Genomic DNA, 18998 nt, shown 5'->3' with positions numbered 1-18998 from the left:
ACCCCACACCCTTCACTGTAACATTCTGATACACCACACACCTCTCAATGTAACACTCTGATATATTCCGCATCCCTCACTGTAACACTCTGATATTCCCCACATCCCTCACTGCAACACTCTGATATACCTAACACCCGTCACTGTAACACTCTGATATAATCCCACAACCCTCACTGTAACACTCGGATAATCACCACACACCTCACAGTAACAGTCTGATATATCCCACACCCCTCACTGTAACAATCTGATATATCCCACACCCTTAATTTTAAAACTCTGCTCTATCCCACACCCATCATTGCAAAACTTTGACATATCCGACACCTCTCACTGTAACACTCTGATATTCCTCACATCCCTCACTGTAACACTCTGATATATCCCACAGCCCTCAATGCAACACTCTGATATATCCCACACGTCTCACTGTAATACTCTGATATATCCCGCATCCCTCACTGTAACACTCTGATATTCCCCACATCACTCATTGTAACACTCTGATATACGCCTCACGCCTCACTGTAAAACGCTGAAATACGCCACACCCCTCACTGTAACACTCTGATATTCACCACATCCCTCACTGTAACACTCTGATATAACCCACACCCCTCACTCTAACACTCCAATATACATAACACCCCACACGATAAAACTCAGAGAATCCCACAACCCTCACTGTAACACTCAGATATTACCCACATCCCTCACTGTAACACTCTGATATACCCCACACCCCTCACTGTAACACTTTTATATACCCAACACCCTCACTGTAACCTTCCGATATGCACCACACCAATCACTCTAACACTCTGATATATCCCGCATACCACACTGTCAAACTCGACAAATCCCACTCTCCTCACTGTTACACTCTGATATATCTCAAACCCCCGACTTAACACTCAGATATATCCCACACCCCTCACTGTGGAACTGTGACGTACCCAACTGTAACACTCTGATATATCCCACACAACTCACTGTAACCCTCGGACATATCCCACACCCCTCACTGTAACGCTCCGATTTTTCACACAACCCTCACTGTAACAATCTGATGTATCCCACACCCCTCACTGTGACACTCTGATATACCCCACATTTTAACACACAGGTGTATCCCACAACCCTCATTATAACAATCTGATGTTCCCCAAAACTCTCAGTGTAACACTCTGATATAACCCACACCCCTCACTATAACCCTCGGAGAAATCCCACAACACTCATTAAAACAATGGGACTTACCCACACCCCTCACGTTAACGGTGCGATATATCACACACCCCTCACTGTAAAACTCTGATATATCCCACACCTCTCAACGTAACACTCTGATATATCCCACACCCCTCAATGTAACACTCTAAAAAACCCCACACACGACACTCGTCAATGCAACACTCTGATATAACCCACACCCCTCACTGGACACTCTGATATACCCCACACCCCTCACTGTAACACTCTGATATAACCCACACGACTCACAGTAACACTCTGATATACCCCACACCCCTCACTGTAACACTCTGATATAACCCACACCCCTCACTGTAACACTCTGATATAACCCACACGACTCACTGTAACACTTTGAAATATCCCACAACCCTTACTGTAACACTCTGATATACCAAACAGTCCTCACAGTAACACTCTGATATAACCCACACCTCTCACTGTAACACTCTGATATAACCCACACGACTCACTGTAACACTTTGAAATATCCCACAACCCTTACTGTAACACTCTGATATACCAAACAGTCCTCACAGTAACACTCTGATAAAACGCACACCCCTCGCAGCAACACACTGATATTACCCACAACCCTCGCAGAGACACTCTGATATACACCACAACCCTCGCAGTAACACACCGATATAACCCACACCCCTCACTGCAACACTCTGAAAAACCAACACCCCACACTGCAACAATCTGAGAGACGCCACACCCCTTACTGGAAAACTCTGATATATCCCACACCCCTCACTGTAACACTCTGATATACCCCACACCCCTCATTGGAACACTCTGATATTTCCCACACCCCTCATTCTAACATTCAGATATACCCCACACACCTCACTGTAACACTCTAATATATCCCATACCCCTCACTGTAACACTCTGATATAACCCACACCCCTCACTGCAATAGTCTGATATAACCCACACCATTCATTGTAACATTATGATATATACCACATCCCTCTCTTTAACAATCTGATACACACCACATCCCTCACTGTAACACTGTGATATATTCCACATACCCCACTGTAACTCTCCGACATATCCCACACCCCTCACTGTAACACTCTGATAAACTGCACACCCCTCACTGTAACACTCTGATATAACCCTCACCCCTCATTGTAACACTCCGATATGCCCCACACCACTCACTGAAACTCTCCCATATACACGACAACCCTCACTGTAACAATCTGACATACCCCACACCCTTCACAGTAACAATCTGATATTCCCCACACCCCTCACAGTAACACTCCGATAAACCCCACAATGTAAAAATCCAAGATATCCCATACCCCTGACTGTAACAGTCCGATATATCGCACACCCCTCATGGTAACACTCCGAAATATCCCACACCACTCACTGTAACAATCCGATACATCGAACACCCCTCACTGTAAAACTCTGATATTCCCCACAACCCTCACTGTAACAGTCTGATATACACCACACCCCTCTTCATAACACTCTGATGTATACCACACCCCTCACTGGAACACTCCGATTTACCCCACACCCCTCATTGCAACACTCTGATATAAACCAAATCCCTCATTGTAACACTCTAATATATCCAACACCGCTCACTGTAACACTCTGATATACGACACAACCCTCATTGTAACACTCTGATATACCCCACACCCCTCATTGTAACACTTTGATAAAAGACACACCCCTCATTGTGACACTCTGAAAAATCCCACACCGCTCACTGTAATACTCTGATATACCCCACACCCCTCATTGTAACCCTCTGATATACCGCACAACACTCACTGTAACAATCTGATATACCCCACACCACTCACTGCAACACTCTGATATACACCACACCCATCAATGTAACACACTAATATATCCCACACCGCTCACTGTAACACTCTGATATATCCCACACCCCTCACTGTAGCACACTGATAAATCCCACACCCCTCACTGTAAGACACTGATAAACCCCACACCCCTCACTGTAACACACTGAACTATCCCACACCCCTCACTGTAACACACTAATATACTCCACACCCCTCATTGTAACACTCTGATATACCCCACACCCATCACTGCAACACTCTGATATACCCCACACCACTCACTGTAACACTCTGATATACACCACACCCTTCACTGTATCACTCTGATATACGCCACACCCGTCATTGTAACACTCTGATTTACCCCACCCCTCTGATTGTAACACACTGATATATCCCACACCCTTCACTGTAACACACTGATATATCCCACACCACTCACTGTAACAAACAGATATATCCCACACCACTCACTGCAACACTCTGATATACCGCACACCCCTCATTGTAACATTCTGATATACCCCACATCCCTGAATGTAACACTCTAATATATCCCACACCGCTCACTGTAACACTCTGATAGACCCCACACCCATCATTTTAACACTCTGATATACGCCACACCCCTCATTGTAAAACTCTGATATACCCCACACCCATCGCTGCAACACTCTGATATACCCCACACCCCTCATTGTAACACTCTGATATATACCACACCGCTCACTGTAACACTCTGATATACACCACACCCTTCACTGTAACACTCTGATGTATCCCACACGCCTCACTGTAAAACTCTGATATACCCCACATCCCTCACTGTAACACTCTGATATATCGCACACGCCTCACTGTAAAACACTGATATTACCCACACCCCTCAATGTAACACTTTTATATACCCAACTCCCTCACTGTAACCTTCCGATATGCACCACACCAATCACTCTAACACTCTGATATATCCCGCAGACCACACTGCACAACTCGGCAAATTCCACACTCCTCACTGTTACACTCTGATGTACCTCAAACCCCCGACTTCAACACTCAGATATATCCCACACCCCTCACTGTGGAACTCTGACGTACCCAACTGTAACACTCTGATATATGGCACACCACTCACTGTAACACTCTGATATACACCACACCCCTCACATTAACACTCTGATATTTCCCACAGCTCACAGTAAGACTTCGATATAACCCAAAGCCCTCACTGTAACAGTCTCATACACACCACAGCCCTCACTGTAAAACTGTAATATACCACACACCGCTCACGATAACACTCTGATGTTCCCCACACCCCTCAGTGCAACACTCCGATATATCCCGCAACCCTCACTGTAACAATCTGATGTATCCCACAACTCTCACTGTAAAACTACGAGATATCCGACACCCCTTACTGTAATACTTCGATATAACCCACACCGTTCACAGTAACACTCTGTTCTATCCCACACCCCTCACTGTAACTCACTGATAGAGTCATAGAATCATGGAGTCATACAGCACGGATAGAGGCCCTTCGGCCCATCGTGTCCGCGCCGGCCATCAGCCCTGTCTACTCTAATCCCATATTCCAGCATTTGGTCCGTAGCCTTGTATGCTATGGCATTTCAAGTGCTCATCCAAATGCTTCTTGAATGTTGTGAGGGTTCCTGCCTCCACAACCCTTTCAGGCAGTGAGTTCCAGACTCCAACCACCCTCTGGGTGAAAAAGTTCTTTCTCAAATCCCCTCTAAACCTCCCGCCTTTTACCTTGAATCTATGTCCCCTTGTTATAGAACCCTCAACGAAGGGAAAAAGCTCCTTAGTATCCATCCTATCTGTGCCCCTCATAATTTTGTACACCTCAATCATGTCCCCCCTCAGCCTCCTCTCCTCCAAGGAAAACAAACCCAATCTTCCCAGTCTCTCTTCATAGCTGAAGCGCTCCAGCCCTGGTAACATCCTGGTGAATCTCCTCTGCACCCTCTCCAAAGCGATCACATCCTTCCTGTAGTGTGGCGACCAGAACTGCACACAGTACTCCAGCTGTGGCCGAACCCGTGTTTTATACAGCTCCATCATAACCTCCTTGCTCATATATTCTATGCCTCGGCTAATAAAGGCAAGTATCCCATATGCCTTCTTTACCACCTTATCTACCTGTTCCGCCGCCTTCAGGGATCTGTGAACTTGCACACCAAGATCCCTCTGACCCTCTGTCTTGCCGTGGGTCCTCCCATTCATTGTGTATTCCCTTGCCTTGTTAGTCCCTCCAAAGTGCATTACCTCGCACTTTTCCAGGTTAAATTCCATTTGCCACTGTTCCGCCCATCTGACCAACCCGTCTATATCGTCCTGCAGACTGAGGCTATCCTCCTCGCTATTTACCACCCTACCAATTTTTGTATCATCAGCGAACTTACTGATCATACCTTTTACATTCATATCCAAGTCATTAATGTAGACCACAAACAGCAAGGGACCCAGCACCGATCCCTGTGGTACCCCACTGGACACAGGCTTCCAGTCACAAAAACAACCTTCGACCATCACCCTCTGCCTTCTGCCACTAAGCCAGTTTTGTATCCAAAGTGCCAAGGCACCCTGGATTCCATGGGCTCGTACCTTCTTGACCAGTCTCCTGTGGGGGGCTTTATCGAAGGCCTTACTGAAATCCATGTATACCACATCCACTGCGTTACCCTCATCCACACGCCTAGTCACCCCCTCAAAAAATTCAATCAAATTAGTCAGACATGATCTTCCCTTGACAAAGCCATGTTGACTATCCCTGATTAATCCTTGCTTCTCCAAGTGGAGACTAATTTTGTCCTTCAGAATTTTTTCCAATAATTTTCCTACCACTGATGTTAGGCTCACTGGCCTGTAGTTCCCCGGTTTTTCCCTACTCCCCTTCTTGAATAATGGTACTACATTAGCGGTTCTCCAGTCCTCTGGCACATCCCCTGTGGCCAGAGAGGTTCTGAATATCTGTGTTAGAGCCCCCGCAATCTCCTCCTTTGCCTCACACAGTAGCCTGGGATACATTTCGTCCGGGCCTGGGGATTTATCCATTTTTAGGCCCGCTAAAACCGCCAATACCTCCTCCCGCTCGATGTTAATGTGTTCGAGTATATCACAGTCCCCCTGCCGTATTTCTATGTCTGCATCGTCCTTCTCCATAGTGAAAACAGATGCAAAAAATTCATTTAGAACCCCTCCTACATCTGCCGGCTCCACACACAGATTGCCATTTATGTCCCCAATGGGCCCTATTTTTTCCCTAGTCATCCTCTTACCCTTAATATACTTATAAAACATCTTAGGATTTTCCTTTATTTTGCTCGCCAGTGTTATTTCATGGCCCCTCCTTGATCTCCTAATTTCTTTTTTAAGTATCGCCCTGCACTTTTTGTACTCCTCTAGGGCTTCCTCCGTCTTTCGCCTTTTGTATCTGCCAAAAGCCCTCCTTTTTTTCCTAATCCATTCTCGTATATCCCCTGACATCCAAGGTTCCCTGGAGTTCTTGGAACCACCCTTGACCTTTACGGGAACATGTTGCCATTGTATGGTCTCAATCTCCCTTCTGAAAGACTCCCATTGCTCCGATGCGGATTTTCCTACAAGCAGCTGATCCCAGTCCATTTTGGCCAGATCCTGCCTCATCCTATTAAAATCGGCCTTCCCCCAATTTAGAACCTTTATTTCCGGCCCCTCCCTGTCCTTTTCCATGACCACCTTAAATCTCACCGAATTATGGTCACTTTCACCAAAGTGCTCACCTGCTAGCAGTTCTTCCACTTGGCCGGCCACATTCCCTAGAATTAGGTCCAGTACCGCCCCCTCTCTTGTAGGACTTTCTACATGCTGGCTCAAAAAGCTCTCCTGGATGCACGTTAAGAATTTTGTACCCTCTAAGCCTTTTACACTCTGAGTATCCCAGTTAATATTGGGGAAGTTGAAATCCCCCACTATTATTACCCTATTATTTGCACAATTTTCTGAGGTTTGCCGACATATCTGTTCCTCTATCTCCCCCTGACTGTTTGGGGGCCTATAGTACACTCCCATCAAAGTGCTTGCCCCCTATTTGTTTTTAAGCTCCACCCATATGGCCTCATTAGAGGAACCTGCGAATATATCATCCCTCCTTATGGCAGTAATTGATTCTTTAATTAATATTGCGACCCCCTCCTCTTATACCTCCCCCTCTGTCTCGCCTGAAGATTCTGTACCCCGGAATATTGAGCTGCCAGTCTTGCCCCTCCCTCAACCATGTCTCTGTGACAGCAACAATATCATACTCCCATGTGTTTATCAACACCTTCAGTTGTTCCACCTTATTCGCAAGACTCCTTGCATTAAAATAGATGCCATCCAGCCTTGCCCTCACATATTTGCCCTGTCTTCCAAGCTGACTTGTTTTTTTCTCTATATTTGGCTGCACATCACCCCCTATTGTAGCTCCACTCTGTATCCCATCCCCCTGCCAAGTTAGTTTAACCCCCCCCCCCCCCCCCCCAAACAGTGCTAGCAAACCTCCCCGCAAGGATATTTGTCCCGCTCTGGTTCAGGTGCAACGCGTCCGACTTGTACAAGACCCACCTTCCCCAGAAGCAGGCCCAGTGATCCAGGAAACTGAAACCCTCCCTCCTGCACCAACTCTTTTGCCACGCATTCATCTGTTCTATCCTCCTATTTCTATACTCACTGGCCCGTGGCACTGGGAGTAATCCAGAGATTACAACCTTTGAGGTCCTGCTCTTTAATCTGCTACCTAGCTCCCTAAATTCTTGATGCAGGACCTTATCTCCCTTCCTACCTATGTCGTTGGTCCCAATGTGGGCCACGACCTCTGCCTGCTCACCCTCCCCCTTGAAAATGCCCTGTAGCCGCTCAGTGACATCCATGACCCTGGCACCAGGGAGGCAACAAACCATCCTGGAGTCACGTTTACGGCCACAGAAACGCCTGTCTGTTCCCCTTACGATAGAATCCCCTACCACTATAGCTCTTCCACTCTTTTTCCTCCCAGCCTGTGCAGCAGAGCTACCCCTGGTGCCAAGAAGTTGGCTGCTGCTGCCTTCCCCTGATAAGTCATCCCCCTCAACAATATCCAAAGCGGTATATTTGTTTGCCTGCCTGCTCTTCTTACTCTGCCTGGTGGTCACCCAATTACTTCCTGCCTGTACAACCTTTACCTGCGGTGTGACCATCTCACTAAACGTGCTATCCACGACGTTCTCAGCATCGCGAATGCTCCTTAATGAATCCATCCGCAGCTCCAGTGCCGCAATGCGGTTTGTCAGTCGCTGCAGCTGGATGCATTTCCCGCACACATGGTCGTCAGGGACACCGGAAGGGTCCCTGATTTCCCACATAGAGCAGGAAGAGCATAACACGGGGCTGGGCTGTCCTGACATGACTTACCCTTTAACTAATTAATTCAAATTAAATGAATCCCACCAATTTCACTTCAATTAAAAATGTATACTCAAGGGCCCTTGCTGAACAGCAGTCCCCCACTACACAACAGAGACCCGAGAATCCACAAACTCTAACCTGAGACAAATTCAGCAGGAAAATACTCACCAGCCAATCACTTACCTCTTCCTTGGTGACGTCCCACTTGGATTACTTTTTGCTTCTTATTTATCTTAGGTCCAGGAGTTAAGTCCCTGTGATGTCGCACAGTAGTTGTCTCTTGGTGCAGGTCTGCTGCTGCTTTTATTCCACAATCTAAGTCTTCTCCTCTCAGGTCCACTACCGCTCTGCAGGAAAAGTTTGGAAAAGCAAGGCAAAGCAGCACCTCCTTCCCCCACTTCACCAAACTCCCACACTTACCGAACTCTCAGCACACTGTGATATAACCCACACCCTTCACTGTAACATTCCGATATACCCCACACCCCTCACTCTAACACTGTGATATATCCCACACCCTCATTGTTGCAATCTGATATACCCCACACCCCTCATCGCATAACTCTGATATACCCTACACCCATCACTGCAAAACTCTGATATACCTCACACCCCTCATTGTAACATTCTGATATACCCCACATCCCTGAATGTAACACTCTAACATATCCCACACCGCTCACTGTAACACTTTGATAGATCCCACACCCATCATTTTAACACTCTGATATACCCCACACCCCTCATTGTAACACTCTGATATACCCCACACCCCTCACTGTAACACTCTGATATATCCCACACCCCTCACAGTAACACTCTGATATATCCCACACCCCTCAATGTAACACGCTTATATATCCCACATGCCTCACTGTAACACTCTCACACACCCACACCTCTCAATGTAACACTCTGATATTCCCGACACCCCTCACTGTAACACTCTGATATATCCCACACCCCTCACTGTAACATTCTGATATTTACTCACATCCGTCACTGCAACACTCGGATAATCCCCACACGCCTCACAGTAACACTCTGATATATCCCACACCCCTCACAGTAACACTCTGATATTCACCACACCCCTTACTGTAACACTCTGATATTCACCACACCCCTCAATGTAACACTCCGATATACGACACACCCCTCACTGCAACACTCTGATGTAACTCACACCCCACACTGTAACACTCTGAGAGACCCCACACACCCCAATGTAACACACGGATATGTACCACACCCCTCACTGTAACACTCTGATATACCCCACACACCTCATTGTAACACATGACATACCCCACACCCCTCATTGCAACACTCCGATATATCCCACACCCCTCACTATCGCACTCCGATATACCCCACACCCCTCACTGCATCACTCTGATATAACTCACACTCCACACTCTAACACTCTGAGAGGCCCCACACCACCCACTGTAACAATCTGATATATCCGACACCCCTCACTGTAACAATCTGATATATCCGACACCCCTCACTGTAACACTCTGATAAACTGCACACCCCTCACTGCAACACACTGATATATCCCACACCCCTCATTGTAACACTCTGATATACCCCACACCCCTCATTGTAACACTCTGATATACGACACACCCCTCATTGTAACACTCTGATATACCCCACACCCATCACTGCAACACTCTGATATACCCCACACCACTCATTGTAACACTCTGACATATCCCACACCGCTCACTGTAACACTCTGATGTATCCCACACCCCTCACTGTAAAACACTGATATACCCCACACCCATCACTGCAACACTCTGATATACCCCACACCACTCACAGTAACACTCTGATATACTCCACATCCTTCACTGTAACACTCTGATATACCCCACACCCCTCATTGTAACACTCTGATATACCCCACACCCCTTATTGCAACACTCTGATATACATCACAACCCTCATTGTAACACTCTGATGTTCCCCACACCCATCATTGTAACACCCTGATATACGCCACACCCCTCACTATAACACTCTTTGATATATCCCACACCCCTCACTGTAACACACTTATATATCCCACACCCCTCACTGTAACACACTGATAGATGCCAAACCCCTCACTGTAACACTCTGATATACCCCACACCCCTCACTGTAACACACTGATATATCCCACACCACTCACTGTAACACACTGTTATATCGCACACCCCTCACTGTAACACTCTGATATATCCCACACCCCTCAATGTAACACGCTTATATATCCCACATGCCTCCCTGTAACACTCTGATATACCCACACCTCTCAATGTAACGCTCTGATATTCCCGACACCCCTCACTGTAACACTCTGATATATCCCACACCCCCTAGCTGTAACACTCTGATATATCCTGCATCCCTCACTGTAACATTCTGATATTCCCCACATCCATCACTGTCACACTCGGATAATCCCCACACGCCTCACAGTAACACTCTGATATATCCTACACCCCTCAGAGTAACCCTCTGATATATCCAACACCCCTCACAGTAACACTCCGATATACCCCACACCGCCCACTGTAACAATCTGATATATCCCACACCCCTCACTGTAACACTCTTATAAACCACACACCCGTCACTGTAACACACTAATATATCCCACACACCTCAATGTAACACTCTGATATATCCCACACCCCTCACTGTAACACACTGATATATACCACACCCCTCACTGTAACACTCTGATATATCCCACACCCCTCACTGTAACACTCTGATATATCCCACACCCCTCAATGTAACACACTTATATATGCCACATTCCTCACTGTAACAATCTGATATACCCACACTTCTCAATGTAACGCTCTGATATTCCCGACACCCCTCACTGCAACACTCTGATATATCCTGCATCCCTCACTGTAACACTCGGCTAATCCCCACACGCCTCACAGTAACACTCTGATATATCCCACACCCCTCACTGTAAAACTATAATATGCCCCAAACCCCGACTTTAACACTCAGATATATCCCACACCCCTCACTATAGAACTCCGATATACCCCATACCGTCACTGCAACACTCTGATATAACTCACACCCCACATTGTAACACTCTGAGATACCCCACACCCCCCACTGCAACAATCTGATAAATCCCACACCGCTCACTGTAACACTCTGATAGACCCCACACCCCTCATTGTAACACTCTGATGTATCCCACACCCCTCACTTAAAACACTGATATACCCCACACCTATCACTGCAACGCTCTGATATATCCCACACCACTCACAGTAACACTCTGATATACATCACACCCTTCACTGTAACACTCTGATATACCCCACACCGCTCATTGTAACACTCTGATATATCCCACACCACTCACTGTAACACTCTGATATACCTCACACGTCTCTCTGTAACACTCTCTGATATATCCCACACCCCTTACTGGAACACTCTGATATACCCCACACCCGTCACTGTAACACACTAATATATCCCACACCCCTCACTGTAACACTCTGATATATCCCACACCCCTCACTGTAACACACTGATAGATCACACACCCATCACTGTAACACTCTGATATACTCCACACCCCTCACTGTAACACACTGATATATCCCACACCCCTCAATGTAACACACTGATATATCCCACACCCCTCACTGTAACACTCTGATATATCCCACACCCCTCAATGTAACACGCTTATATATCCCACATGCCTCACTGTAACAATCTGATATACGCACACTTCTCAATGTAACGCTCTGATATTCCCGACACCCCTCACTGTAACACTCTGATATTCACCACACCCCTCACTGTAACACTCTTAAAAACCTAAGACCACTCATTGTAACACTCTGATATGCCCCACACCCCTCATTGTAACACTTTGATGTATCCCACACCCCTCACTGTAAAACTCTGATACACCCCACACCCATCACTGCAAAACTCTGATATACACCATACCACTCACAGTAACACTCTCTGATAAATCCCAAACCCCTCACTGTAACACTCTGATATACCTCACACCCCTCTCTGTAACACTCTCTGATATATCCCACACCCCTCACTGTAACACTCTTATACACCACACACCCGTCACTGTAACACACCAAAATATACCACACCCCTCACTGTAACACTCTGATATATCCCACACGCCTCACTGTAACACACTGATATATCCCACACCCCTCACTGTAACACTTTGATATATCCCACACCCCTCACTGTAACCCACTGATATATCCCACACCCCTCACTGTAAAACACTGATATTACCCACACCCCTCACTGCAACACTCTGATATACATCACAACCCCGACTTTAACATTCAGATATATCCCACACCCCTCACGATAGCACTCCGATATACCCCACACCCCTCATTGCAACACTCTGATATACATCACAACCCTCATTGTAACACTCTGATATTCCCCAGACCCATCATTGTAACACCCTGATATACTCCACACCCCTCACTGTAACACTCTCTGATATATCCCACACCCCTCATTGTAACACTCTGAAATACCACACACCCCTCACTGTAACACTCTGATATACCTCACACCCGTCACTGTAACACACTAATATATCCCACACCCCTCACTGTAACACACTGATATATCCCACAACCCTCACTGTAACACATTGATATATCCCACACCCCTCACTGTAACACTCTGATATATCCCACACCCCTCAATGTAACACGCTTATATCTCCCACATGCCTCACTGTAACAATCTGATATACCCACAATTCTCAATGTAACGCTCTGATATTCCCGACACCCCTCACTGTAACACTCTGATATATCCTGCATCCCTCACTGTAACACTCGGAATATCACCACACGCCTCACAGTAACAGTCTGATATATCCCACACCCCTCACAGTAACACTCTGATATATCCCACACACCCCACAGTAACACTCTGATATTCACCACACCCCTCACTGTAACACTCTTAAAAACCTAACATCCCTCAATGTAACACTCCGATATACCCCACACCCCTCACTGCAATACTCTGATGGAACTCACACCCCACACTGTAACACTCTGAGAGACCACACCGCCCACTGTAACAATCTGATATATCCCACACCCCTCACTGTAACACTGTGATAAACTGCACACCCCTCACTGTAACACACGGATATATACCACACCCCTCACTGTAACACTCTGATATACGCCACACCCCTCATTGTAACACTCTGATATACGCCACACCCCTCATTGTAACACTCTGATATACCCCACACCCATCACTGCAACACTCTGGTATAACCCACACCCCTCATTGTAACACTCTGATATACGCCACACCCCTCATTTTAACACTCTGATATACCTCACACCCATCACTGCAACACTCTGATATACCCCACACCTCTCATTGTAACACACCGATATATCCCACACCGCTCACTGTAACACTCTGATATACACCACATCACTCACTGTAACACTCTGATATACCCCACACCCCTCATTGTAACACTCTGATGTACCCCACACCCCTCACTGTAAATCTCTGATACACCCCACACCCATCACTGCAACACTCTGATATACCCCATACCACTCACAGTAACACTCTCTGATAAATCCCAAACCCCTCACTGTAACACTCTGATATACCTCACACCTCTCTCTGTAACACTCTCTGATATATCCCACACCCCTCACTGTAACACTCTTATACACCACACAACCGTCACTGTAACACACTAATATATACCACACCCCTCACTGTAACACTCTGATATATCCCACACCCCTCACTGTAACACTCTGATATATCCCACACCCCTCACTGTAACACTTTGATATATCCCACACCCCTCACTGTAACACACTGATATATCCCACACCCCTCACTGTAACACTCTGATATTCCCCACATCCCTCGCAGTAACACTTTGATATTCCCCACACCCCTCGCAGTAACACTCTGATATTACCCACACCCCTCACTCTAACACCCTAATATACCGAAAACTCCTCACTGTAAAACTCTGATATAATCCGACAACCCTCACTGTAACACTCGGATAATCCCCACACCCCTCAAAGTAACACTCTGATATATCGCACATTCCTCACTGTACTACCCCACACGCCTCACTGTAAAACTCTGATATACCCCACATCCCTCACTGTAAAACTCTGATATGCCCAAAACCCCGACTTTAACACTCAGATATATCCCACACCCCTCACTATAGCACTCCGATATACCCCACACCCCTCACTGCAACACTCTGATATAACTCACACCCCACACTGTAACACTCTGAGAGACCCAACACCCCCCATTGTAACAATCTGATAAACCCTATATCCCTCACTTTAACACTCTGATAAACTGCACATCCCTCACAGCAACACACTGAATTATCCCACACCCCTCACTGTAACACTCTGATATAATCCACACCGCTCACTGCAAAACTATGATATACCCCACACCCCTCATTGTAACACTCTGATATATCCCACACCCCTCACTACAGCACTCCGATATACCCCACACCCCTCACTGTAACACTCTGATATATCCCACAACCCTCACTGTAACAGTCTGATACAGCGCACACACCTCACTGTAATACTCTGATATACCCGACACCACTCACTGTAACTCTCCGATATCCACCACAACCCTCACTGTAACACACTGATATTCCCCACACCACTCACTGTAACACTCTGATATACCGCACACCCCTTAATGTAACACTCCGATATAACCCACAATGTAAAATTCCAAGATATCCAACACCCCTGACTGTAACAGATCGATATATACCACACCCCTCACGGTAACACTACGAGATATCCCACACCACTAACTAACACTCCGATATATCTAACACCCATCACTCTGGTATTCCCCACATACTTCACTGTAAAACTCTGGTATTCCCCACATACTTCACTGTAAAACTCTGATATTCCCCACAACCCTCACTGTAACAGTTTGATATACACCACACCCCGCATTGTAACACTCTGATATACCACACACCCCTCATTGTAACACTCTGATATACCCCACACCCCTCATTGTAACACTCTGATATACCCCACACCCCTCATTGTAACATTCTGATATACCCCACACCACTCACTTTAACACTCTGACACACACCACACCCTTCACTGTAACACTCTGATATACCTCACACCCAGAAGAGGGTGGGTGATATACCCCACACCCCTCATTGTAACACTCTGATATACCCCACACGCCTCATTGTAAAACTCTGATGCACCCCACACCTCTAATTGTAACACTCTGATATACCCCACATCCCTGAATGTAACACTCTGATATATCCCACACCGCTCACTGTAACACTCTGATATATCCCACACCGCTCACTGTAACACTCTGATATACCCCACACCCCTCATTGTAACACTCTGATATACCCCACACCCCTCATTGTAACATTCTGATATACCCCACACCACTCACTTTAACACTCTGACACACACCACACCCTTCACTGTAACACTCTGATATACCTCACACCCAGAAGAGGGTGGGTGATATATCCCACACCCCTCACTGTAACACTCTGATATACCCCACATCCCTGAATGTAATACTCTGATATATCCCACACCGCTCACTGTAACACTCTGATATATCCCACACCGCTCACTGTAACACTCTGATATACCCCACACCCCTCATTGTAACACTCTGATATACCCCACACCCCTCATTGTAACACTCTGATATACCCCACACCCCTCATTGTAACACTCTGATATACCCCACACCACTCATTGTAACACTCTGATATACCCCACACCACTCACTGTAACACTCTGATATACCCCACACCCCTCACTGTAACACTCTGATATACCCCACACCGCTCATTGTAACACTCTGATGTACCCCTCACCCCTCACTGTGAAATTCAAATAAAATTGCTGGACTATAATTTGGTGTTGTAAAATTGTTTCCAATTCTCTTTCTGAGCCTCAGGCACTTCCTGGTCGCCTGTTGCCGGCTGGTTGCTTGGTAACGTGAGCCTGTTGTTTTTGAGGAACTCGTTGATGTCACGTGACCGAGGGCGGGCCCTGCCGAGGCGCAGACACTTCCTGGTCGGCTCGGGAGCGGCTCTTGTTTATTTCCAGCTCTGTTATTCCGGGGCCCGGCGACCACTGAATGTCAAAGGCCCCCTTCACACCAGAAGAGGGAGGGTCTTCGAACCCGAACCCTGCGGCGGGAGATTCCTCGATCCCTGACCGTCCGGCGGGAGATTCCTCGATCCCTGACCGTCCGGCGGGAGATTCCTCGATCCCTGACCGTCCGGCGGGAGATTCCTCGATCCCTGACCGTCCGGCGGGAGATTCCTCGATCCCTGACCGTCCGGCGGGAGATTCCCTGATCCCTGACCGTCCGGCGGGAGATTCCTCGATCCCTGACCGTCCGGCGGGAGATTCCCTGATCCCTGACCCTCCGGCGGGAGATTCCTCGATCCCTGACCGTCCGGCGGGAGATTCCTCGATCCCTGACCGTCCGGCGGGAGATTCCTCGATCCCTGACCGTCCGGCGGGAGATTCCTCGATCCCTGACCGTCCGGCGGGAGATTCCTCGATCCCTGACCGTCCCGGCGGGAGATTCCTCGATCCCTGACCGTCCGGCGGGAGATTCCTCGATCCCTGACCGTCCGGCGGGAGATTCCTCGATCCACCTTTCCGTCTGTGCTCGCCGGTCCCGAGGGGTGGCTACAGCCCCTCCCTCATCAACCCCCAAGATGATCAAAGCCCCCGGGATGATTACTTTGTTTTAAGGGTAAGTCGGAGGGTCTGTCGGGAGGTGGGCGAGGGGGGAGGGAGAGGGGAGGGGGGAGGGAGAGGGGAGGGGGAGGGGGGGAGGGAGAGGGGAGGGGAGGGGGGAGGGAGAGGGGAGGGGGGTGGGGATTGGGAGGGGGGAGGGTGGTGGGGAGGGGGGTGGGGATTGAGAGGGGGTGGGAGGGGGTGGGGATTGGGAGGGGGGGAGGGGGAGGGGATTGGGAGGCGGGGAGGGGGAGGGGTGTGGGGAGGGGGAGGGGGGGGAGGGGGAGGGGAGGGGGGGGAGGGGGAAGGGGATTGGGAGGGGGAAGGGGGGTGGGGATTGGGATGGGGAGGAGGTTAGGGAGAGAGGGAGGAGGTTAGGGAGAGAGACGTAGGGAGAGAGGGAAGAGAGGATGGGGAGAGAGAGATGGGGAGTGTGTTAGGGAGAGGAGGGAGATTGGGATTGTGTTAGGGGAGAGGGAGGGAGGAGTGGGTGAGGGAGAAAAACAGAAGGAAGAGGGGGGAGGAGGGTGTGAGAGGGGGAGGGGTTACGGGGCGAGAGCGAGGTTGGAGAGGGGGGGGGAGGTGTGTTGGTGTGAGGGGGAGTGTGAGAAGGAGGTGGGGGAGGGAGGGGTAGGGAAGGGGGAGTAGGAGGGGAGATGGTCGGAGGGTTGGGGTGTATTGGGAGGGATGGGGTGGAGAGGAGCGAGATGGAGAGAGCGGGAAGGGAGGTGGGGAGTTGAGAGGGAGGGGAGGGGTTTAGGGAGTGGGGGAGGGGGTTCGGGAGGGTGGGGGAGGGATTTGGTTGGGATAGGAGGGGAGGGGGGGTTAGGGAGATGGAGGCAGGGGAGGGGGTTAGGGAGATGGAGGGAGTGGAGGGGAGGGAGGGGGCAAACCTGGAATCTTCCTGCTCCGTCTGGGGCCATGCCCCCTGGCCGATATCACCCCGGGCCTGGGGAAAGGACCCTGTAGGAGGTAAGGGAGGGCGGAGGGTTCGCCAGTCCCAGTGAGGGGCCTGTGATCCCAAACACATCCCATTTCTCCGCATCTCTTTGTCTCTCAGCCAGGAAGTATTGAAGAGGCGATTAAGGACACCACAGAAAAACTGACAGAAGAAGACGGAGCAGTTGAGAGTGCCTGGCTTCTGACAGAGTGAGTTACCGGGTTACAGAGGGAGAGAGAGGGGGGGAGAGAGACAGAAAGAGAAGGAGAGGGGGGAGAGAGACAGAAGGAGAGGGGGGAGAGAGACAGAAGGAGAGGGGGGAGAGAGACAGAAGGAGAGGGGGGAGAGAGACAGAAGGAGAGGGGGGAGAGAGACAGAAGGAGAGGGGGGAGAGAGACAGAAGGAGAGGGGGGAGAGAGACAGAAGGAGAGGGGGGAGAGAGACAGAAGGAGAGGGGGGAGAGAGACAGAAGGAGAGGGGGGAGAGAGACAGAAGGAGAGGGGGGAGAGAGACAGAAGGAGAGGGGGGAGAGAGACAGAAGGAGAGGGGGGAGAGAGACAGAAGGAGAGGGGGGGAGAGAGACAGAAGGAGAGGGGGGGAGAGAGACAGAAGGAGAGGGGGGAGAGAGACAGAAGGAGAGGGGGGAGAGAGACAGAAGGAGAGGGA

The 18998-nt window shown here is 48.6% G+C and overlaps 1 protein-coding gene across 1 annotated transcript in view; it reads right to left on the bottom strand.

The window, feature by feature from the left end:
- Positions 1 to 18998, bottom strand: part of LOC137310601 (eukaryotic translation initiation factor 3 subunit A-like) — a 72666-nt gene that overhangs the window by 53228 nt on the left and 440 nt on the right. The window contains exon 2 of the mRNA XM_067978327.1: positions 16513 to 17341. Within this exon, the coding sequence (XP_067834428.1) occupies positions 16670 to 17341 (672 nt within the window). The 3' untranslated portion in view covers positions 16513 to 16669. The remainder of the gene's footprint in view (positions 1 to 16512; positions 17342 to 18998) is intronic.

Source organism: Heptranchias perlo, unplaced genomic scaffold (assembly GCF_035084215.1).
Source record: "Heptranchias perlo isolate sHepPer1 unplaced genomic scaffold, sHepPer1.hap1 HAP1_SCAFFOLD_264, whole genome shotgun sequence".
Classification (NCBI taxonomy): domain Eukaryota; kingdom Metazoa; phylum Chordata; class Chondrichthyes; order Hexanchiformes; family Hexanchidae; genus Heptranchias; species Heptranchias perlo.
The sequence above is the reverse complement of the archived record's forward strand: the minus strand, read 5'-3'. Positions and strand labels throughout refer to the sequence as shown.